General features: G+C 34.7%; 1 protein-coding gene across 3 annotated transcripts in view; it reads left to right on the top strand.

The window, feature by feature from the left end:
- KYNU (kynureninase) overlaps window positions 1-25,129 on the top strand; it is a 156,895-nt gene that overhangs the window by 128,424 nt on the left and 3,342 nt on the right. For all 3 annotated transcript variants that reach the window (XM_017523238.2, XM_017523236.2, XM_017523237.2), the window contains 2 exons: window positions 15,513-15,565; window positions 19,103-19,188. In XM_017523238.2, the coding sequence (XP_017378727.1) occupies window positions 15,513-15,565; window positions 19,103-19,188 (139 nt within the window). The remainder of the gene's footprint in view (window positions 1-15,512; window positions 15,566-19,102; window positions 19,189-25,129) is intronic.

Here is a 25,129-nt window from a genome sequence, read left to right as displayed (position 1 = left end):
AAAAAAAAAAAAAAAAAAAAAAAAAAAAAAAAAGGGGAACTATGGAGTAGAAAGGCCCCTGTGTCATTTCCCATAATATTTTTCACATTTTTGGGGTTTTTTTACTGTGTATATTTAAGGTCTGTAACATGATGTATGGGATACATATAAGCAATAAAATGGTCGCTATAGTGAAGCAGATTAACATATCCATCATCATACAGTTACCTATTTTTTTTTCTAGCAGGAACAGTAAAAATCTACTCATTTAACATGAATACTAAATATAGAAATATAGTACAATTTTAATACCTGTAGTCTTCATGTTGTACATTTGATCTCTAGACTTGTTCATCCTGCATATCTGCTACTTTGTGTTCTCTGGCCTACCTGTCCACATTTTCTTCCATCACGCCTGTCTTTGGTAACCAATGTTTTGTTCTCTATCTCTGTATATTTGATTTTTTTTAATTCCATTGATAAGTGAGATCATGCAATTTTTCCATGTCTGGCTTTTTTCTTTCTTTTTTTATTATTAATTTTTTAGAGACAAAGTCTCACTATGTTGTCCAGGCTGGAGTATGCTGGCTATTCACAGGTGCTGTCACAGCACAATGCAGCCTTGAACTCCCAGGCTCAAGTGATCCTCCCACCTCAGCCTCCCATGTAGCTGGGACTACTAGTGTGTACCACCACACCTGGCTCCGACTTATTTCACTTAGCATAATGTACTCCAGGCTCACCCATGTTGTGGTAAGTGACAAGACCTTGTTCTTTTTTAGGGCTAAATAATCTCTCTCTTTCTCTCTCTCTCTCTGTGTGTGTGTGTGTGTGTGTGTGTGTGTGTGTGTGTGTGTGTTCATATTTTCTTTTCCACTCATCTGTTGATGGATGCTTAGGTTGATTCCATATCTTTGCTGTTTTGAATATGCTGCAGTGAACAGGGGAGTGCAGATATCTTTACAAGGTGCTGATTCTGTTTCCTTTGGGTATATGTCCAGATGAGGAAATGTTGGGTCTTATGGTAGATTATTTTTAATTTCTAGAAATTTGATAATTTTAAAGAAAAGTTGCATGTATAAATATCATCAGGCCGTGAACTTAAATGATCAAATAATTCTATTTTCTTTGTTTTTATCTATCTGAATTTAATTCTATCATGAACCCACATTTCTTACTTGCAGGAAATTTGGTCTTGTAACTCTGAATCCATACAGTTTTCCAATTAGGGGACATGACAACACAAGATTTAATATTGGATAGAGAAACAGGAACAGATTCAAAACTGGACCATCAGGTGTTTTGTGTGTTTGTTTTTGGTTTGGTTAGAGACAGGGTCTGGCTCTGTCACCCAGGCTGGAGTGCAGTGGATCATGGATTACTGTAACCTTGAGTTCCTGGACTAAAGTGATTCTCCCACCTTAGTCTTCCAAGGAGGTGGGACTAAAGCTGTGTGACACCATTCCTGGTTTTTTTTTTTTTTTTTTTAAGAGATAAGTCTTGCTATGTTGTGGAGGCCAATCTTAAACTCTAGCTTCAAGCAATCCTTCTGTCTTGGCCTCTCAATAGATGATAAGTTTTCTCATAAGATTTAGCGCTTTTCTGGAAAAAATCATTAGACAACAATTCTGAAGCTAAATATTAAGTGTATGCCTAAACATTTAGTAAACTTAATGGAAAAGGTCTGCATAATTCACTTAAAGTCAAATAGTACAAAAATAAAAATTCTAATGGAAAAAGAGGGTGTGGGGAAATCAAATCACCTATCCTATATGCATATTGGAGGTGGAATGGACAGACCAGGGGCATTATGCAAAATGCTCTGGAGCCAAGTAGAGTGAATCAGTGCGTGGTAATTATTCAGTGTCAAGGCATACAACTGAAAATATGATCAGTATGTAAATGCTGGATATTTCATGACTCATGACCTGATAAAGATCATCTGTGTGTCCTTAAATGTCCTTAAATGTTAGATGTAAGCTTGGATATTTGTTTATGTTTATGTAAATTATATTTCTTCTTTCTTCCTGGGTTTTTGTGCCTCCTTTATTTTGTTCTGTTTATGGAGATGAAGTTCCACATTAGGGAAATCAGGATCAGGGAAATATAAACAGATTTGTGAGCTTATAGATGAGACTATCCAAAACATTTCCCCTCAAATTAAGACTGTATATTTTGAGATACACTGGAATCAGTGATGTCAGCTTGGAAGCTCAGATTTTCCTAGCAATGAATAGTGCAGCTTAAACAGAATGTCAATTTCAACAGTGCAATTCATTGATAGGTTCTTTGAATTTAACTCAGTGGCTGGAGTTGAGCTTGGAGTAATGCCAGAGGCATGTCTTTGCCCTAAGTATAGTCTATTTCCTCACATTTGAAACATATTCTTATCTCCTTTTCTTTTTTCTTCTGGACTATTCAAAATCTGTCCTTTAGCTAGTAGTCTAAACAAAAACCAATTCTAGAATATAGTTTTCTCTTAAAGTTCTTCCTGTTAAAATATTTTAGCAAGTTACCATTTAAAATAAAGCTTGCCCTGAGGTTTTGAAAAGTGAAAGTGGATGTCTCTACAGATAAAGTATCAAGTTTATTACCATCATGTAAAATTTTATAGTCAGTGATTATTTCCTTTGGAATAAGATTTATGTACTTCACCTCTGAGGCAAGACCTCATATTCGTCCATATTTCAAATTCTGTTTTTCACATAGATGCACATTTCAATATGTAATTTAGGAAACAATTTGGTTATCTCTAAAAGGATTATACAATTATTTCTTTCCTGTACACAATGTAGCTTGAGAATTTTCTGAGTGGATATGGATTGTATAAATTGTTGCCAGAAAAGTCTCAAATACTTTATGTCTACCTTCTAAATCAGTTCTTAATAATTTTCCAAGTAAAAATCCATTATGATTAACTTGACATCTCATACAAACAATTGTGTCATACTTTTTTTCTCCTGGTTTACCACAACTGATGTAGTTCAGTTATATGAACTGCTGTTTATATTAGACATGAGAAAGGTTCTGACTTGTGTTCTAACCATGCCAAAAAGAAAATTAGAACTTTTGATAATTATGACTTTATGATTTAGCTCGTTTGTTTTTTATTTATATAACGTCACCTTTTATTTTACATTCAGAGGGTGTCTATGAAGGCTTATTAACCTGGGTATATTGTGTTATGTTGAGATTTGGGGTCCTACTGATACTGCCACCTAGGTACTGGGCATAGTACCAGTAGTTTTGTAATTCTTGATCCCTTCCCTCTCTCCTTGCTTTAGTAATCCTCAGTGTTTATTGTTATCATCCTTATGTCCACATTCCCATCTTTGTGTCCACGCTTAGCCCCTGCTTATCAGTGAGAATGTGCGATATTTGGTTTTCTGTTGCTGTATTAATTTGCTTAGTATAATGGCTTCTAGTCAAATCCATGTTGCTGGAAAGGACATTATTTTATTCCTTATTATGGCTGTATAGTATCCCATTGCATATATGTGCCATATCTGTTTTATCCAATCCACCATTGATGGGTGCCTCAGTTGATTCCATGTCTTTGCTGTTTTGAGTAGTGCTATAATGAACATATGAGTGCATGTGTCTTTTTGGTAAAGTAATTTATTTTATTTTGGATATATACCCAGTAATGGGATTGCTGGTTGAATGGTAGAGGTAAGTTATTTGAGAAATATCTAAACTGCTTTCCACATATCTGAAAAATTTTACATTACTACCAACAGTGTATAAGTGTTCTCTTTTCTTCACAAGTTCACCAACATTGGTTGCTTTTTTACCTTTTCATAGTAGCCATTCTGACTGGTGTAAGACAGTATGTCATTGTGGTTCTGATTTGCATCTTTCTGAGTGATGCTGAGCATTTTTCATATGTTTGTTGACCAATTGTATGTCTTCTTTTCAGAAGCATCTCTTCGTGTCTTTTGCCCATATTTTAATTGGGTTGTTTAATCTTCTTCAATTGCTTAAGTTCCCTTTAGATTCTGGATATTAGAACTTTGTCAGATGCATAGTTTGTAAATATTTTCTCCCATTCTGTAGGTTGTCTGTTTACTCTGTTGATAGCTTATTTTGCAGTGCAGAAGCTCTTTCATTTACTTAGGTCTCACTTGTCTATTTTTGTTTTTGTCACAATTGCTTTTGGCGAGGCATTCACAGATTTTTTGCCAAAGGTGATATCCCTAATGGTATTTCTTAGGTTTTCTTCTAAAACTTTTATAGTTTTAGGTCTTACATTTAAGTCTTTAATCCATCTTGAGTTAATTTTTCTATATGGTAAAAGATAGAAGTCCAGTTTTATTCTTCTGCATATTGACAGCCAGTTATCTCAACACCATTTATTGAATAATGGTGTCTTTTTCCAATTGCTTGTTTTTGTCAACTTTGTCAAAGATCAGATGGCTGTTTGTGTGCAGCTTTATTTTTGGATTCTCTATCTTGTCCCATTGATCTATATGTCTGTTTTGTACCAGTACCATGCCATTTTGATTATTGTAGCCTTAAAGTGTAGTTTGAAGTCAAGACATGTGATGCCACCAGCTTTGTTATTTCTTCTTAGGACTGCTTTGTCTATTTGGGCTCTTTTTTGGTTCCATATATATTTTAGAATAGTTTTTTCTAGTTCTGTGAAAAATAATGTTGGTAGATTGATATAGAAATAGTGTTGAATCTGTAGATTGCTTTGAACAGGATAGCCATTTTAGCAATATTGATTCTTCCTGTCCATGAGCAGGGAATGTTCTTCCATTTGTGTCATCTCTGATATATTTTGGCTGAGCTTTATAGTTCTCCTTATAATGATCATCTACCTCCTTGTTTAGATGTATTCCTAGGTATTTAATTTATGTTTTTTCAGCTATTGTAAATAGGATTGTATTCTTTATTTGGCTTTCAGCTTGATTGTTGTTGATGTGTAGAAATGCTAATTTTTTTTTAACATTGACTTTGTGGCCTGAAACTTTATTGAAGTTGGTTATCAGTTCCAAGCCCTTTTTGGCAGATTCTTTAGGGTGTTCTAGGTATAGGAGGATATCATCAGTGAAGAGAGATAATTTGACTTCTTCTTTTCCTATTTGAATGATTTTTATTTATTCCTCTTGCCTGATTGCTATGTCTAGAACTTTCAGTAATATGTTCAACAGCAGTGGTTAAAGTGGTTATTTTTATCTTGTTCCACTCTTAGAAAAAAGGCTTTCGATTTTTCCCTGTTCAATTTGATATAAGCTGTGGGTTTGGCATCTATGACCTTTATGTTATTGAGGTGTATTGCTTCTATAGCCAATTTGTTGAGAATATTTATCATGAAGTATGTTGAATTTTATTAATTTTTTTCAGCTCCTTTTGAAATGACCATATGGTTTTTCTCCTAGATTGTGTTCATGTGATTATCACATTTACTAATTTGTGTATGTTGAACCATCCTTGCATCTTTGGGGTGAATGCACTTGATCATGATGAATAATCTTTTTAATGTGTTGTTGAAATTGAGTTTCTATTATATGGTTAAGGATTTCAGCAACTGTGTTCATCAGGGTTATTGCCCAGTAGTTTTCTTTTTCTGTTGCTGTGTCCTTATCTGCTGTTGGTATCAGGTAATGCTGACCTCATGGAATGAATTTGAAAGTATTCCCTCCTCTTCAATGTTTGAAATAGTTTGAGTAAAATTGATATGGGTTCTTCTTTAAGTGTTTGGTAGAATTTATTAGTGCATATCCATCAGGTCTTTGGCTTTTCTTTGATGGGGGACTTTATTATTGCTTCAATCTTCTTATTGTTTCTTCATAGTTCAATCCTGGTAGGTTGTGTGTGTCCAGGAATTTATTAATTTCTTCTAGGTTTTTCAATTTGTTGCATATAGCTGTTAATAGTAGTCTGTAATCATCTTTTATATTTCTGTGGTATCAGTTGTAATGTTTCCTTTTTAGTTTGTGATTTTATTTATTTGAGTCTTCTTTCTTAGTCTGGCTAAAGGTTTGCCAATTTTATCTTTACAAACAAATCACAGCATTTAAAAAAATTATTTGCTTTATTCTTAATTTTATTTATTTCTATTCTGATCTTTATTCTTTCCTTCCTTCTACTAATTTTGAGTTTGGTTTGTTCTTACTTTTCTAGTTCCCTGAAGTGCATCAGTAGGTTTTTCTATTTGAAATCTTTCTACTTTTTTGATGTAGGCACTTACTGCCATAAGCTTTCCTCTTGTACTGATTTTGCTGTATCCCATAAATTCTAGTGTGTTGTGTTTCCATTTTCATTTGTTTCAAGAAATTTTAAATTTCCTTCTTACTGTCTTCATTGACCCACTTGTAGTTCAGGAGCATGCTGCTTAATTTCCATATATTTGTACTGTTTCCAAAGTTCCTTTGGTAACTCATTTCTGGTTTTATTCCCTTATGATCGGAAAAGATACTTGATATAATTGCAACGTTTAAAAATTTGTTGAGACTTGTTCTGTGGCCTAAGTATATCCTGGAGAATGTTCCATGTGCTGATGAGAAAAATGTGTATGCTAAAGCAGTTGAATGAAGCATTCTGTGTCTGTTAGGTCCATTTGGTAGACTATAGTTTAACTTTGATATTTCTTTGTTGATTTTCTGAGTGGACTATTTCTAGGTTCCTTTCAATCTTGTACTGTTACTAAAAAGATGCACTACTATAACTATACATAATTTACTTCATACTTATTTAAACACTTCTGGAGATTAAATTTCCCACAGTGAATTTCCTAGGTCAATCATGTTTGTCTTTATAACTTTGGAAGCTATTGCTCATTTGTTTTCACAAAGGTGCATCACATTACATTCCCAAGGTAATATATGGGAGTTAGCCTTTTCCCATAGTCACACCAATTGAGTACATAATCAGACTTTTGTATTTTTGCCAATCTGAGAGGTGAACAATGGTAACACAATGTAGTTTTAATTTGTATCCATATTATTAGTAATTGAAGATATTTTCTTTTTAACTTTTAAGAACAATTTGTTTTTCTTTTCTATAAATGATCTATTCATATCCTTTGGCCATTTTTATTAGATTTTTATTTTTGCTTTATTGATCTTCATATACTCTTATACTAGAAAGATTAATCCTTTGTAATATGATCTGCAGAGGATTTTTAAAAAGTATATTTGTGCTTGATTGGACTTTCTCTTCTGATTCATTGGTCTATAGAAACGATCCTGAGTTTCTCTAGCTTTATTAAGATAATGAATTATATATTAATTGTTTTGGTAACAAAGTGCCATATTGTTTTCCTTTTGGAGTTTTACAATATTTTAATATCTTGTCAAAATACTTCACTTCATTGTTCTTGGTTTTTAGAGATTTCTTAATATTATTTGTTTTCCCAAATGACATTAGAAACAGCTTTTCTGTTTCCCAAATGAAAACCTATTTTTACTGGTGTATTGGGCCTTTCTCACATTGCTGTAAAGAAATACCTGATACTGGGTAATTTTCAAAGAAAAGAGGTTTAATTGGCTCATGGTTCTGTAGGCTGTACAGAAAGCATGGTGCTGGAATCTGCCTGGCTTTTGTAGAAGCCTTGGAAAACTTAAAATCATGGCAGAAGGCAAATGGGGGGTGGGCACCTCATGTGGTAAGAGCAAGAGAGAACAAGGAAGGAGATGCTACACATTTTTAAATGACCAGACCTCACAAGACTCACTTACTTTTGCAAGGATAGGACCAAGATGGATGGTGCTAAACCATTCATGAGAAATCCACCCCCATGAGCCAGTCACCTTCCACCAGGCCCCACCTTCGACACTAGGAATTACATTTCAATATGATATTTGGGCAGGGACACATATCCAAATTATATCAACGGAGATAATATTAAATTTGTACATCAATTTAAGGATAATTGACATTTTTCTTGATATCGAATATTATTCAAGTATTTTTGTTATTTAGGAATGTAGATCTCAAACTTTTTTGGGTAATTTATCTGTAGGAATTTTAGATTTCAGATACCTATTTCTTATATTAATTTTGCACCAGACTATCATACTAACCTATCTTTATATCCATATTAGTCATAAAATTATGTAACTTGAAAGTATAGTAGTAATAACTTATGTCTTCTTTCCAATTTTTATATCTACAAAATCACAGTATTAATGAGAGTAACTTTGTGGTGTTAAATCTGAGTTTGACTTTCAGGCTGAGATTGCTGTATTTCAATACGTTAAGTATATTTCTACCATTGTTTTCTTTAGATTTTTAAAGACAAGAATAATTTGAGATTGTTATCTATAAGGTTTAAGTAGTTAATCTTATGATTTTTTTTCCTTTAGCTAACAAAATGAATTGTATATTAATAAATTTGCTAATATAGAGCCATTTTTGCTCTATGTGAATGCTACGATTCATAATGTGGTATTACTTAGTATGCTGTGAGAATCTGTTTGTAGTATTTTATGATTTTTGTATTAATATTAAGATTGACTATTTTATATATGCAATTCTAACCTAGTTTAATATTAATATTATAATAACATCACAAATCGTAATAGTATCTCCCATACCTTTTTTTTGATTTGGTTTTTGTTTTCTATGCACTAAATTAGTTTAAATAGCATTGGAATTATCTACTGAAAAGTGTTGATAGATTTTCCCCATGAGATCACCTTCTTTTCTGATTTTAGATGTTTGAGCTTTTTCTCTATTTCTATTAAAATCTGTTGGTTTCCATTTTTGTTCCTTCCCAAGATTAGGTTGAATAAGTAATATTCTCCCAGAAAATTATTCATTTGATCCAGATTTGTAAATTAATTTAAGCAATGCCTGTCTTATGATGTGCTTATTTTTCCCTATTTTGTGAATATCCCTCTGCATATGTTTTTCTTTTCATAGCTATACCTTCTTGATTAATTGGTATTTCTCTCCCTCACCACAACAAACTTTTATGTATCAATGTAACCATTATTTTCTGTTTTCTAACTATTGATTTCAGCTTTGTCCTTTGTTAATTGCATACTATTGCTTTATTTTAGACTCTTTTTGTGTACTTTTATAATACTTTTTAGTCTTATTATCGATTTATTTGCTTTCTTTCTAATTTTTATATTGAGCTACAATTTAAAGCTATGAATTGTTCTCTCTGCACTGTTTTGGCAATTTCCCAAAAGTCTCGATCAGGAACTTTTTAAAATCATTCATATAAAGGAAATTTTACCAATTCAGTTTGTATTTCTCTTTATCCTAAAAGTAATTTCAGATAAATTTACTTTTAACTTGCTAGATAATTGAGCCTTTTCATTTTCTGAGTTTTTTATTGATTATTAGTCCTATTGGATTTTACTCAGATACTGTGGTCAGCAATATATACATTTTGGAAATATTAAAGATTTTGTGTAGTTACAGGAAACATTTTATGAGCATTTCTTTTGAAAGCTATAATCTTTACTTCAAGTCACAGCATTAAACATTTATGTTAGATTTACCGTCTTAATCGATATATTTGTCCACTTGATTGATCACGGACTTAGAGAAGTTAATAAAACTTCTGTCACAGGATATTTGTCTCTTTTACAGTCTCTGTAATGTCTGCTTTATGAGTGTTGGTATTGTGTTATGTTATGAACAGCAATTCTTAACTGTTTTGTTTTTATTGTGAATTTGTCGAATTATTGAGGAAACTATCAGGTGATGACAGATTAGGTTAGAGGAAGAGGAAAGCTGCTGAATCTGTCATTGTTCAAGGAACAAAACTAATAGAATAAAGGAAAAGAAAAATTCCACTTAAAACCTTAAATATCAGAATAACTACTAACTAAAAAATAATGAGTAAAAAAGCAAATCATCTCATGTTGACTTTTTAAAAAACCATTAGAAATAGAAAATATGACATTAAAAGACATTGACTTAAGAAATAGAAAATAAAATATGACATTAAAATAGAAAATATGACATTAAAAGACATCGACTTAAGATCAGACATATTTGTCAAAATAAATATCAACAGGTTTAATTCACATATTGAAAGATAAAGTTACCGGATTGTACTACAAAGCAGAGACTCAATTAAAATAAATAACTCAGAAAAAATAGAATAAAAGGATGACCAAAAGTATAAATAGAAAATGAAAAATAAAGCAAGATGCAATCTTTATATATGACAAGGTGGAATTCAGACCAAAAATATTAAGTGATAAGAAGGATACTTTTATCAATAATTTTAACTTTCTTCATATTTACCTTGTATTCTTAGATCTGATTATACTTGTTTTACCTGAACTGTCAAGTTTAAATTGTAGATAGTGAGTAAAACTACGTTAACCCCCCATTTGTTCAGTTGTTTATTTTTACACTTTCATATAGCATTTCCTCTTTACTGTTACCTTAATGTCCACATTTGTTTAACCTCAGTCCTATAATTAAATACATTCAATAGTCACAGTATGTCATTTTGTTATAGCTTCACCAGCCATCTCTTGGCTGACTTAAATTCTTTTTCAGGTAATGAAGAATTCATGGGAAAAATATTAGCAGAACACTTGCTTGATCAGTAACAGTAAAACTTATGCAATTCTACTTAGTGAAACATAGCATTCATGTATCATGTTTTTTTTTTTTTCTCTCAGCATTGAACATGTATTTCTACATTAGCCTCGTCATTGAATGGTTGCATTTGATAAACTTGAAGCCAGTCTGACATTTCTTTCTTTATTCTGACTTAACCTTTTTAGAGTGGAACTCCAATTTTTCTCTACCCTTAAAATCCAATAATTTTAATAGACAGTAAACAAAATTGACCATTCTGAGTTAATTCCTCCCACCTAACTCAGAGGATGATGTGTGCGTGCGTGTGTGTGTGTGTGTGTGTGTATTTGATTACATTTTAGGTTTTGGGGTACATGTGAAGAACATGCAAGATTGTTGCAAAGGTACATACATGGCAATGTGGTTTGCTGCATTCCACCCCACCACCTATATCTGGCGTTTCTCCCCATGTTACCCCTCCCCAACTCCCCAGCCCCCACTGTCCCTCCCCTAGTTCCCACCCCCCACAACTGACCGCAGTGCGTGATGCTCTCCTCCCTGTGTCCATGTGTTGTATTTTTTCAATGTAGATTCAGATCGTTTTTATTTCATCAAAGTTGTCTTGAATCACAACTTTAAGAAAATTTATTTTATGATTTTCTTCTTTGGAATCTCATTTGGATTATGATAAAACTTATTTATCTGTTTACTAAATTTGTCATTTTCTCTCTAAATGATTTTAAATATATATTTTTGTTTATTTTTTCTCACAACTCTTTTTTATCCTTGCTAGTTTTTCCACACTATCCTGCCTTTCTTGCAATTTTTCAAATCTTTGATCCTTTCTTTTATGTGCTTTTTCTTTTCTAATTCTTCCCAGATATATCCATTCTACTGCTACATTTTTACTTGCTTTTTCCAAACTCATGTAATATTATTTCATTAAGCTTCTGTTTTTTTCTTGAGTTATTCATTTTCATTACATTTCTCATCCACTTTCAGGCAATCTTTTCCTGATGCATATTTTTCATCTGTTTGTAGATTTCTCCCATTTTTCATGGAAAATCTTTGTGTTAGTGCTATATTCAGTTCTTTTTTCATTGTTCACTGATCGTGTTGAAATTTCCCTGATTAGCAGTTTGGGGGAGTTAAGGGAGAAAGGATACTGTAATCCTTTATTTGTTCACTATTTCCATCTCTTAGGGCTCCTGTTGATTCTTTATATGGATGTGCTTCATTTTTCTGCAGGATACATAATGTAACTGCTGCTCTAAAAATGGCCCTGCTCTCTTGTATCTATACGCATAATTGTATCAAGGGCGTAGCTTTTGAAATTCAAATTGGGCACCTTGTCTTTTCTTTAGAGAATTTTATTTTTATTATTTTTTTTTAAACTGGAACTTCAGTAGATATTCCATCACTTTAGCTTTTACCATTTTGTTCTGATTATTTTCTGTTCCTCCTATGCAGATTCCACCCAGTATCATCATTATAGGCAGAAGAACCAGTGGGGACAAAAAGGGAGGATTATTAGATTCTCATAATGAATTACTTGAAATGAGACAATAAATATTAGAAATAGGGTTTGAAAGGTATGCCTTGGCTGGTACACTATGAATTTTAATAAGTTAATAAGAACTGTATGGTATTTTTAAGTGATGGGTTTTAAAAAATTAATCATTTTGCACAATTAATTAGACTCCGCTAATTAATTCTACAAAACTATATGCAAAATGCATGAAATAAGATATTTTTGAAATTAAAATAAATTTGGACTAATAAAGAGGAGATAAAATGATAATTAGAGCCTTTCTTTGATGTAACAATATGTGATCTTTAAGAAAAATCTGAAAAACGTAAGAATAAAGCATAAATTAAAATATTTAACATTTTGGCCATAGTTAAATATAAATGCATACATTTTATTGTTTTAAAACTAGAATCACACTCCAAATATTGTGATCGCCATTTCAATCTTTTTGTGTATATATTATTTTAAATAGGGTTTTTATAATGGCTGCAGCTTACTCCTTCATATGCCATGGTGTAATTTGTTTATATCAGTTCTCCATTACAAGATATTTAGGTGGCTTTGACGCAGATAATTGTATTGTGTTAATTGTCCTAATGAAGCAGGATATCCTCCTGACCCCTTGCGGAACTCGTGATAGGGGTGACTCGTTTGCTCAGCCCGCTGCTCTAAACTCCTTACGAGTGAATGAGTACAGGACGGGAGCTGAAATGATTGAGTGCCGGAATTGGCTGGCCACTTTGGCGGTGGTAGGATCAAACCCCACTCACTCAGACCTTCAGCGTTCCGCCCCTCGTGGGAGGGAACGCGCAGGTGAGCCGGTGTGGGAACTGGCCCGATGCTTCAGAACAGGCAGGAGTGAAGACCCTGCAGGCCCCACAGCAGAGTCCAGGCGGGGGTGCCTGCGACTCTCAAAGCCCCAGAGGGCATGTTACAGTGCCCTTTTAGCTCTGCTGTCCTCAGTAGGCTTGTGTTAATAGCTCAGTGGGGCCTCTGCCTTTTCACATAAGGCGGCCGCCTTCCATCAGTGAGGGCAAAGGGCCAGTGTGACAGCCTTTCATGCCTGCATTGATGGCTCCCAAGCTCTTGTCTGGTGTCTAGGAAAAATGAGGTCATGCAAACAAATTGAAGGATGATAAACGTGGGGAATTTTGTTTTCGGTGAAAGTGGCTCTCAGCGGGAAGGGGAGCTGAGAAGGGGATGGGATGGGTAGGTAGTCTTCCCCTGAAGTCTGGCTGTCTCTAGCCAGATTATTCTCTAAAGTTATGCTGCCAAGCTGTCCCTTGGAAGTCAAGGTACTTCTCTCCGATGTCCAGCTGTATCCTGTCTACTGGCTGAGACTGGGATTTATATAGGCACAGAATGGGGTGGTTTAGGAAAAGGCAACGTTTGAGTGAGAAAACAGGGATAGAATTTCTCACTTTGGACTGTGATTTCTGGCTCTTTGGCTTGAGGGTGGGGATTCCTTGGGGACCCACTCTTTTCTACTTAGATTTTCTCTGCCCACTTTCCCTATCACTAGTATACAAATCTTGGCGTACTTCAAATAGGGTAATCCAAATAGTGTAACCCAATTTAGATAAATGGAAGGAGTAAAATTTCTGGGACAGAAAACAATGCATATTTTCCATATATCTTCTTAAATTGTCCTCCAGAAAGATTTTAGTACTTTATTATCATTATTCAACAAGTGGCTGATTTCCTTTTCTTTGAATCTTTAATAAAAATATTTACAATAATTTTTTAATCATTTTGCATGTTTGATATATAAAATATGGTGTCATCTTTACATTATAGTGTGAAACATTAGTGACAGTGAGGTGTTTTTGTTTGTTTTGTTTGCTTTTCCCGAATTCATGGAGCATGGACGTTTTTCCTTTATAAGGCGTGTCCATGCTCTGTGGCTAGGTCGCTGTTGGTACATTGTCCTTTTTCTTTGTAAAACCTCTTAGTGTAAAGATTCTTTGGTATGGGACGAATATCACTCCTCTTCTCCATCTCTAGTTTGTCTTCCAATTTTGTCCATCTTTTTAATACAGAATTTAAATGTTTATAAATCTGTTGGTATATTCTTTTGAATCTTCTTCTGTTTTATACTTAGAATTTTCTCTTTTGAAAATCATGAGAATATAAATATATTTTTTCACTTTTGCATTTTGGAAATGTCATGAGAGGTGATAATTGTGGCATGATCTGAGGACTGTTTCTGTATTTACTGTCCTAACTCATTTGTCTCACTGATTAGTTTTACTAGAATCATTCTTATTCATGTACTGCATTTTATAATATGCTATATTATCATATAAAGAATATAAGCCACTATTATAAGATAATATAGCATATTCCTCTCTAAACTTTTCTATTTCAAAATCTGTTATGTTCACCCATATATTCTATATAAATTTTAAAACATTTTGTCATGTCCCAAAAAATAGTGCTTTGGAATTTTTATTTAGACATCGCTAAAACTAAAATATTATTTACAGATAATTAATTTACTGTAAATAAATATTTACAATAATTCAGTAAATTTAAAACTATTCTATGATTTTAAAAAATTATTTTTAAAAAGATAGTGGTCATTGATTTCCAGTTATTTCCTGCCAGAACTCTCCATTTCAAATTCACTCTCCTTCTAAATTTTTTATATTTTTGTCTAAATTGGTTTGTAGTCTTTTTCATCTAATATATACACACGTATATGATTTTTCCTGTATATTTTGTATTTTATGTCTGACTGATTTCACATTCTTTAAAACAATATGAAAGCAACCAATTTCTTTAGAAAATTATTTTTAAATTTTTCAACAATTATATGGGTTTTGGAGGTACATTTCTCTTTAGAGATTCTATTGTGAAAATATCATATTGTTTTACCTTTTGAGCTTTTAGCTTAATTTTAAAATAGAAAGTTACTTAATATTTTTGTTCATTTTATTTTAAATAAAAAGTGGTCATTAACTATAACAAGTTGATAATCCACACAAAAATAAAATAACTAATCATATAGATAGGTAGATTTTTATCCTCATTCTTAACATTATAAATATTAATCACCTTATGATACCATATAGCATTTTATCTGCTGAAGTATTTGATGACTTATATCACAAATAGCTTTATAATGCAGGCCCCAGATTTCTAAATTTGTAGTATTTATTTTTTTAGATCAAAATATTATGTCCAGGCACGGTGGCTCATACCTGCAATCCCAGCACTTTGGGAGGCCAAGGCTGATGAATCACTTGTGCTCAGGAGTTTCAGACCAGCCTGGCAAACATGGCGAAACGCTGTCTCTACTTAAAAGACAAAAAGTAGCCAGGCATGGTGATGCATGTCTGTAGTCTCGGCTACTTGAAAGGCTAAGGCACACGAATCACTTGAATCCAAGAGGCAGAGATTGCAGTGAGCTGAGATCATGCCACTGTACTCTAAACTAGGCAACAGAGTGAGACTCCATTCAAAAAAAAAAAAAAATCTAATGTTTTTATTTATATTTTAGATTAGTGGGATGGTTTGGCCATGAACTCAGCACCAGATTTAAGATGGATAACAGTAAGTATATTTATTTTGCCTAATAAGTCATTTTATTTTAACTTTATTTCAATTTTCATATGTCTTTATATTATGTGTAATGTGTATGCCCCAGGGAGAGTGCACTTCGAAAATGTCACTGAGAACTCTCAAATAAGAAATGACATATCCAGAGTTTAAGACTAAAAATTTATAGATTTTAGCATGATCTTGAGTTTATCCCTTAGTAGGGGGGTAAAAGAAAAAGAAGTCCACGTTAAGGGTCATGTGGCTTGGCCAGATGCCATCAACACGGAGTGCCCGAAACGTTGGGCACAGAGGACAGGAGGGAATTTGCAGCTTGGAGTCAGATGTAGAAAGACTTGGGTGTTAATCACACTGTGCTGCTTAATAGTTTTTTGATCCTACACAAGTTATATCATCTTGTATGGTTTTTTCTTTCCCACTTACCTAATGTGAATAATAAAATCTATTTAAAAATTTGGTTTTAGGGTTAGTCAAGTTCAAAACAATAAGCCAAGCAGGACATAGCAGTGCCTTAATAAATAGTCATTTCATTCCTCTTTTTCCTAAATATTTTCCTTTTGTGGCTTTAGCCATGTACCAAAGAGTATAGCAATTCCTGTGAGCAGTTAACCCCGGCAGACAGAAATGAAACTCTACCATGCAGCATTGCTTTTTCCTGAGTGACCCTATTTCCCAACCATATGGGATACAGAAAGATCATAAATGCTTTGAGGGTTCAACATAAACTTGATCCTTCAGATTGCTTTAAATCCCGAGATATTGTTTTAAATTTTTCATTTTTTATTGATTTTTTAATTTTTATTTTTTGAAACAGGGTCTAGCTCTGTCAACTAGGCTGGAGTACAGTGGTGCAATCATGTTCAGTTCAGCCTTGATATCCCTGGCTCAAGCAATCTTCCCGCCTTTTCCTCCTAAGTAGCTGGGACTATAGGTGTGCACCACCATGACTGCCTTATTGTTATTATTATATCTAGTAGAGATGAGGTCTCACTATGCTGCCCAAGCTGGCCTGAGGTTTATATATATATATATATTTGAGATGGAGTCTTGCTGTGTTGCCCAGGCTGGAGGGTAGTGGCATGATCTTTGCTCACTGCAACCTCCACCTCCTGGGTTCAAGCAATTATCTGCCTCAGCCTGCCGAGTAGCTAGGATTATAGGCACCCACCACCACAACTAATTTTTGTATTTTTAGAAGAGACGGGGTTTCACCATCTTGGCCAGGCGATCTTGAAGTCCTGACCTCGTGATCTACCCTCCTTGGCCTCCCAAAGTGCTGGAATTACAGGCCTGAGCCACCACACCCAGCCCTAAGATAATATTTTGTCTATACAGATGCTCTTTGACTTACAATGAGATTATTTCCTGATAAGCCTATCACAAGCTGCAGCTATCTTAGGTAAACAATGCATTTAATACACTTAATCTATGGAACATAATAGCTTAGCCTAGCCTACCTTAAAACACACTCAAAACACTTACATTAGCCTAGAGTTAAGCAAAACAATCTAACACAAATCCTATTTTATAATAAAGCATTGACTCTATTATATGATGTATTGAATACTATACTAAAAGTGAAAAACGGAATGGGCGTATGGCTACTCAGAGTATGGCTTCTACTGAAGATGTACCACTTTTGTATCACTGTAAAATTGGACAATTTTTAGTCAAATTATTAAGTCAGGACCCATTGGTGTTCAGATTTGCAGCAACCAAATTGCAAGACTTGATATTCCAGTCCAGTAAGGATACCTGTGTTTTACTTTGGCTGTTAAAATAATTAGATGTTATTGTGCCAGTTAAATTATTTGAGATGGGTTTTCTTATTTGGAAATAGAGGAATTGAATTTGATCAGGGGTAGCAAACTTTTTCTGTGAAGGACCAGACAGAAAATATTTTAAGCTTTCTGTGCTACACAGTTTCTGTGGCAAATACTCAACTCCACCATTGTGGTGGTAAAGCAGCCATAGATTATACATATGTGAAAGATTGTGGCTATGTTTTCACAAAACTGTGTTTTAAAAAAACAGGGCTGGGCATGATGACTCACACCTGTAATCCCAGCACTTTGGGAGGCAAGGCAGATGGATCAATTGATCATAGGAGTTGGGGACTAGCCTGGGTGACATAGTGAGAGCTCCTCTCTACAAAAACTACAAAAATTAGCCAGGAGTGGTGGCATGCACCTGTAGTCCCAGCTACTTGAGAGCCTGTGGTAGGAAGATCACCTAAGCCTGGGAAGGTCAAAGCTGCAGTGAGGCATGATTGAGTCACTGCACTCTGGCCTGGGCGACAGAGTGATACTCTGTCTCAAAAACATAAACAAACTAGTGGGTCAAATTTGGCCCACAGGTCATATGGCCATATGTATTAGTGTGCTTTCACACTGCTGTAAAGATACCACCTCAGACTGGGTAATTTATAAAAGAAAGAGTTTTAATTGATGCACAGTTCCACATGGCTGAGGAAGCCTCAGGAAACCTACAATCATGGCAGAAGGCAAAGGGAAAGTAAGGTACATCTGAGGTTGTGGCAGGTGAGAGACAGACAGAGAGAGAGAGACAGAGAGAGAGAAAGAGAGAGAGAGAGAGAGGGCTTAGGGAAAACTGCTATTTTTTAAACTATCAGATCTTTTGAGAACTCCTTCATTATCATGAGAACAGCATGGGGGAAACCACCACCATGATCCAGTCAACCTCACGTCAGGTCCCTTCCTCGACATATGGGGATTACAATTCAAGATGAGATTTGTGTGGGGACACAGAGCCAAGCCATATCACCATGATTTGCTTAATATTGGATTTGATGACTATATAAAGAGTCATCATGTTTTAACATTCTTTTAGTCAGTCATAGTGTTATCTCTGACTAGCCATCTTAACCCTATTGAATTTAACTTACTACTGTTCATTCGACTTAATTAGGAGAGTATCTGCTATTAATTTACCTTTTTCATATGTTATACTTAGGCAGATCTTTTTTTTTAAAGCCCCCTCTGTTGTGTGTGTGTGTGTGTGTGTGTGTGTGTGTGTGTGTGTGTGTGTTTTCTAACAGAAACCACTTGACCTAACAATCCTAGAGCTAAAAGTCACCTTCATAGGTCATTTCATTCATATTTCTGCCTTCGGGTGACATTACAATTACATGTCACTCCAAACTGATGCTCTCTCTCATTGACATGGTTTCATAACAGGAAAGCAAAGGTTGAGCAGAACAAGGAATTCTAGGTTGGGAATAGGAAGGCAGACAAAGATGGGATCCAGAGAAACTTCCAGAAGAGGTCATTTTTACTTTGGGCCTAAGATTTCTGGTGTTCTGCTAAGAAGGTGGGGACAAGGGAGGTGGGAATTGCTGGTTAAGGGGAAATAACGATATTTTAGCTCCATGGAGTTTATCTTAAATATCTCAGAAATCCTACCCAGGAATAAAAGTTTAAATCTTGCTCTTTCATTCTCCAGTACTTTAGTAATTTTATGGATACTTTTAAAGTTACCCTCTTTGATAATGACATGATATTACTTTCTCAGAACTGCAGTTAATCCCTGGGGTCTGTGGATTCCGAGTTTCAAATCCTCCCATGTTGTTGGTCTCTTCCTTACATGCTAGTTTAGAGGTAAGTGATGTATGTTTCAACCTTCCCACATATTTGCCTTTTTTCCTGATCTGACTGTGAAAGTTTGTAGTACTTTCTCTGCTACACAGGAAGATGATACATGTGCACTGTGCATGAACAAGGGAAAGAAGGCAGCATTCATTCCCCTTTAGGACAGTGATGTTTGGTGGGGGTCTCCCTTCATTCATGTCACCAGCTGCCAGCACAATGCTTGGCACTTTATTGGCACATAGTAAATATTAAATGGAACTCTTTGGGGGAAATACATTTTTTTACTCCACCTAGAATCTGTTTAAACATGAATAAGTTATTTAACCTTCTTTTAGTCTCTCTGTATACTACATAAGCATGAAATATTTAGTTCTTCATAAATTCACTTATTCAACATAAATTTATTGAGAAAATATTGCGTGCCTGATGTAATTACTGGGGACTGTGCTGCTTCTAGCTCACTGTAGATGAATGAATTGACCAAGTGCCACTTGACAAAGCTAGGAAAGACTTACTTGAAGGAAAAATAATGAATAATCACAGTAAACCAAAGATTAAATAAGGTTGTCTCATGAGGTAGGATGGTTTTATGATTTTTCTTTTATTTTTTAATTGGGACTTCTATGACATTATGCCAATTTATAGTCTTCACTATCACTGACTCAACATTTTCCTTTAAATTAATTTGTATTTTTATTTAGGTAAATTTAGTCTTACGCTGAAATGACAGATATACATAACAAGAAAATGAAATTGTGACTCCTTAGATACTATTATTTATGATTAGACTAAATGCAGTCAAGCAAAAATATGTAGGTAATTATATAGTATATAATTCATAATAATGTGAATATATATTAAGTAAATATATATTTTGTATACATTTATTTATTTATTTATTTAATTTATTTGAGACGAAATTTCACTCTGTTGCTCAGTCTGGAGTGCAATGGCGTGATCTTGGCTGACTGAAACCTCCACCTCTTGAGTTCAAGTGAATCTCCTGTCTCAGCCTCTGGAGTAGCTGGGATTACAGGCATGCACCAGCGCACCTGGCTAATTTTGTATTTTTAGTAGAGACTGGGTTTCTCCATGTTGGTCAGGCTGGTCTCGAACTCCTGACCTCAGATGGTCCATCTGCCTTGGCCTCCCAAAGTGTTGGGATTACAAGTGTGAGCTTCTGCACCTGGCCTGTATACATATATTTAAGCAAAATATATTTTAAGTAAATGTGTGTATATATTTCTAATAGAGGTTTTATAAAGAACTATTCGAAAAAGGATTTGAAATTTTTCATATCTCTTTCTAAAATCATGTAGTTTATGATATGTTAGCAAAAACTTATAGAGGATTCCAGCATCAAATGAGTGACAGGATGAAGATTCAAAATTCCTTCTAATAAAATGGCATAATTCTGTGAACACGTGTAGCAGTTTCTCATTCTGGCCACTGGATGGCAGCATCAAGTTCCTCTGTTTTTATTAAATTCACCACTGGATAGTGATAATTACCTCATTTCATTCCATCCCAATTTAAAGCGCACCCACTCAGTTTAACCACTAGATGGAGCTTGTGCTGTTTTGACTTCAAGGCAGCATTTTTTCCTGGAAAATAGACACATTAACGAGATTTTTCAGTCAGTGATATATATTTTTGAAAGTTTCTTTGAGTAAAAACCTGCTTAGTAATCAGATAATGATATTTGAGTTGTTTTTGTAATATCCATTCATAGAAATATTTTGTTTCAACATTTTAAAACAAAATTAAGTTTCTGCATTCGTTCCAAGTTTGTATCTGGTAGAAGATGTGTAATAATATCAGAAGCACCATGATATACCTTAGGAAGAGCTTGTACCTAAAGTAATTTCTTTTGAAGGACCATGTCTTTGCAAATAACTTATCAGACGTTCCTGGAAATTTCCTTTTAGACATCCTCACTTTGGCGTACTTTCTGCAGTGGTTGGCTTATCTAGTAGTATTCACCCTTCTGCTGTGGGGAAAAAGGCACATTCTTATTTTTCCTACCACTGTTTCCCTACCACATTGTATTAAGGGTCACCTAGACAAAGTTTTTATTTTCAATTATAATCTGAGGACTGATTTTGTTTTTCTTTTTAATATCTAAACTTAACCTCAGCCTCCTGAGTAGTTGGGACTGTAGATCTACACTACCATGCCGGGCTAATTTTTGTACTTTTTGTTACCCAGTTAATATCTAAACTTAAAACCCTAAAAGCCACAAGAAGAAGGATATGCGTGTCTCTGGAGCTTCTAATTCACTTAGAATTTCTCTCGAGCCTCTTACTGCTCATTTCACTGCCAAGACTATGTTCTAACCAAAATTCTTTAATCAAGCCTTATTTTGGTAAAAGTGTTTTTCAAAATTATTTCCTACTGTAAAGTGCAAAATATTTAAATTACAAACTAATGCATCGAATTGCTTCCCGTTCTCTGTTAAAACATCCTATTTTCTAGACATTTATGGGCTTCTGATGTAAGCATCCATGAATTAACAATGTTTCCATTAATACTTACCTTATCTTCCTTTAAATTTTATTTATGTATATTTAGAGATGGGGTCTCGCTCTGTCATTCAGGCTGGAGTGCAGCAGCACAATCATAGCTTACCATGGCCTCAGACTACTGGGGTTCCAGTGATCCTCCTGCCTCTGCCTCCTGAGTAGCTGGAATTACAAGTCTGCGCCACAACACGTGGCTAATTATTATTTCTTTATTTCTTTTTTTTTTTTTTTTTGAGACAGGGACACCCTCTGTCACCCCTAGAGTGCAGTGACAGGATCTCAGCTCATTGCAACCTCCACCTCCTGGGCTTAGTTGATCTTCCCACCTCAGCCTCCACAGTAGCTGGGACTGCAAGAGTGCACCAACACGCCCAGTGAATTTTTGTATTTTTTGTAGAGACAGTATTTCACCATGTTCCCCAGCCCAATCTTGAACTACTGGCCTCAAGCGATCCTCTCCACCTCGACCTCCTTAGTAGCTAGGACTACAGGGCATGCCACTGCACCTAGTTTATTTTTTCATCATTTTAGAGATGAGGTCTGGCTATTTTGTCCATGCTGGGCTGGAACTGCTGGCCTCAAGTGATTCTCCTGCCTCAGCCTACTGAGCAGTTGGGATAACAGACATGAACCACTACACTCAGCCACCCTATCTTTTTAAACAAGTTTATTCCATTGCAGAAGATATGTGGTTGAAGTTTGAATAAATAAAAGAAGTAAATGCATGCATCAAACTGCCTCTTTGTTGTCTCTACTTTTCTTTTGAGAAATATTTAACATAGTCAAATATGAACTGGAGGAGAGTTTTTATACTTAAGGATTAATTGTATATAAATAAGACCTTAGATTTTTAATACAATGACTTTTAAAAAATATATTAATATGGATTTTTATAAAAGCATGTGTATATGGTTGATTTATATAAAATAGCATGTTATCATCAGTTTCAAACTGTCCTTTTATTTATATTTTTGGATCTGAATCATTTATATAATAATTCTTAAAATATTATGGATGAAGGAATGGAGCCTGAGGCCAGGAAGCTGGAGGCAAGTGCTCTCTCCTTCACTGGACACTAAGTATGGCCTCACACAAGCAATGAGTCATTTTGAATGTATTTGCCTTATTTTTTAATGTAAGATATTTGGACAAGATTATTTCAGAAGTCTCCTCAATTTTCAAATTACTTAAATGTAAACAATACATATATTTTGAAGGTTCATATCTATATATAGCAAAAGGTAGACAAGTTTTAGCCCCTTTGAGTATTCTGACTTCGTAATGAAATAAATAGCTTCAAAATACAAAATCAGAGCAGTCAATTAAAATACATGCTGAGTCAGAAGACTCAACAAAGAAATGTACTGTATGTTTCCTTTCAGAGTTACTAGGGAGCCAGTTTTAAGAATTTAAGAGAAAAATATGACTATTGAAAACATCACACTAAACTTATTTTTCTCGTTAAAACTTATCTAGCTTCTCTAGTTTCATGTTCATTTAGTCTGTAAGAAAAAATAATACAAGTAGTTGAAACTCTGCCAAGAATTATCTTTTAAGCTGAACATTTTTCAAACTACAATTTTCGTTTCTTTCTAATTTTAAAAAATTATTCTTTTTCAATATTGAACACATAAAATGTATGAGAAACAAAAAAGCAAATAGAATATTTATGTTACTTCCCTATTATTCTCTCTCAATATTTTTATGTGAGGCTCAGAATAGAATTTTACCCTGTGTGAGATGAATTTAAAAGTGCCTCAGAATGCAGTTGCCCTTATTGTGGTTGTAATGGGGAAAATATGTTTTATATTTTAAAATTACTTTATTATTAAAGAGTGACAACATTGTCCAGTATATTAAGATGCAAGCTATTCGTCATACCAGAAAAACTTGGTTTCTAGTTATCCAGAGAAAGCTATAAGAGCAACACCTCCAAGCCCCTTCAAAAACTAAATGCAAGTAACATTCCTCAAAGTTTTGCTAACCTATGAATACAAATAAACTATCATTAAATGTGATACCTCATGTATTGATTGCCCCTATGTACACAGTAGGGCACCCATAGCAGAACCACAAAATTTACTAGAATATTATTAAACTCCAGAGAGAATCTTGGAAAGATTTCTCACATCGTTTTTTATTCAAACCTCACAGCAAAACCAGCTGTGGTCTGTGCCCTGCCTGTCCCTGTTCCTCTGGGAGAATTTTGATTCTTGGCCCTTGACCCAAAACTTGGTCATGTCCCCTTGAGTCCTCATTATGCCAAGTCTACCTACATTTTGTTTTGCCCAAGAAAATGAAGAGATGCCTCCTACCAAATTCTGTGTCATCTAAGTTGTCTGAGTCTTGGAGCCGTGTTATCGGCAGTCCAGATCTTGGAGGCTTATGAAACCAACATGTCAGCCTACACGTGAGCTGTCACTGTAGGCTTCAGACATTGTCTGGGAGGTGTGGATGAAGAGAGAGGCAGGCGCTATTCTGTTCTGTTTCTCCTTTCTTGCTTAGATATTATTTACCTTCAGTACAGCTCCCATCCTCTCCTTCAGCCAATCCGTAGCCTCCATGCAGTATAGTTCCAGGAACTCTGTGGCTGAGTTTTATTAGAGTGCCTTCCTACACATGCCATGTGTACATACAGGAATAACTGTTTTCATAGACTTGATAAAGTCTTGATATCACCAAGTGACCCTAGCGTTGCTCTTGATATCTTTGCTTATGACACAGAAAAGGAACATTAAGTGGCAGGCCAGTGCATCACACTCTGCAGTTCATTCCGTTCTTATACATAGGATATATTTTTACACTCTACTTGACCTTAAGAGAGAAGCCAGAAAAGCACATCTGTTCTGACCCCTAATATTCCAGCACCAGTTGCTGCGTGCCCTTGTCACTCGTCTTAATATACGACATCTCAGGCAGCAAATGGCAGTATTTTCACACCAGTGCTAGAGTTTAGGAGGGGGAAAATGAGAGAAATGCTTCAATAAAAATAAATGCATTATCTAATGTTATTTGCTTCCCTCGCTGAGAAAACTTAGCGTTGTTATTTAACTGCTTGTTTTCTTACTGTTAAGCTGAGAGAGATTTAGGAGTCAGTAAAACAGTTTTAAATATTACTAGAAACACAGCTTTCCACATCTGAACATTTAGATTATTTTGCACTTTTTGTGGGACAAACTTTACATCAAAGTAGAAAGGCCTTCTTATGATTCCAAAAAGTGGTTTTGGAGAAAAGCTTACATTATATGCTATTTAAATGCATTTATTAAGGTATGTTTTACTGGATTATACTAAGTTAATTTAAAATAATTGTGAAGGTATGCTCCCGGATGAAACTGAGGGTCAGGCTGCTGTTTCTTGTGGCCTAATAACGAGATGCAGATGAACGGCGGAGGAAGAGAGTTTTTATTTCTGTAACCAGTTACAGG

This window comes from Cebus imitator, unplaced genomic scaffold (genome assembly GCF_001604975.1).
Source record: "Cebus imitator isolate Cc_AM_T3 unplaced genomic scaffold, Cebus_imitator-1.0 Scaffold27, whole genome shotgun sequence".
NCBI lineage: Eukaryota > Metazoa > Chordata > Mammalia > Primates > Cebidae > Cebus > Cebus imitator.
Note: the sequence above shows the minus strand (reverse complement) of the source record. Positions and strands in the feature narration are given on the sequence as shown.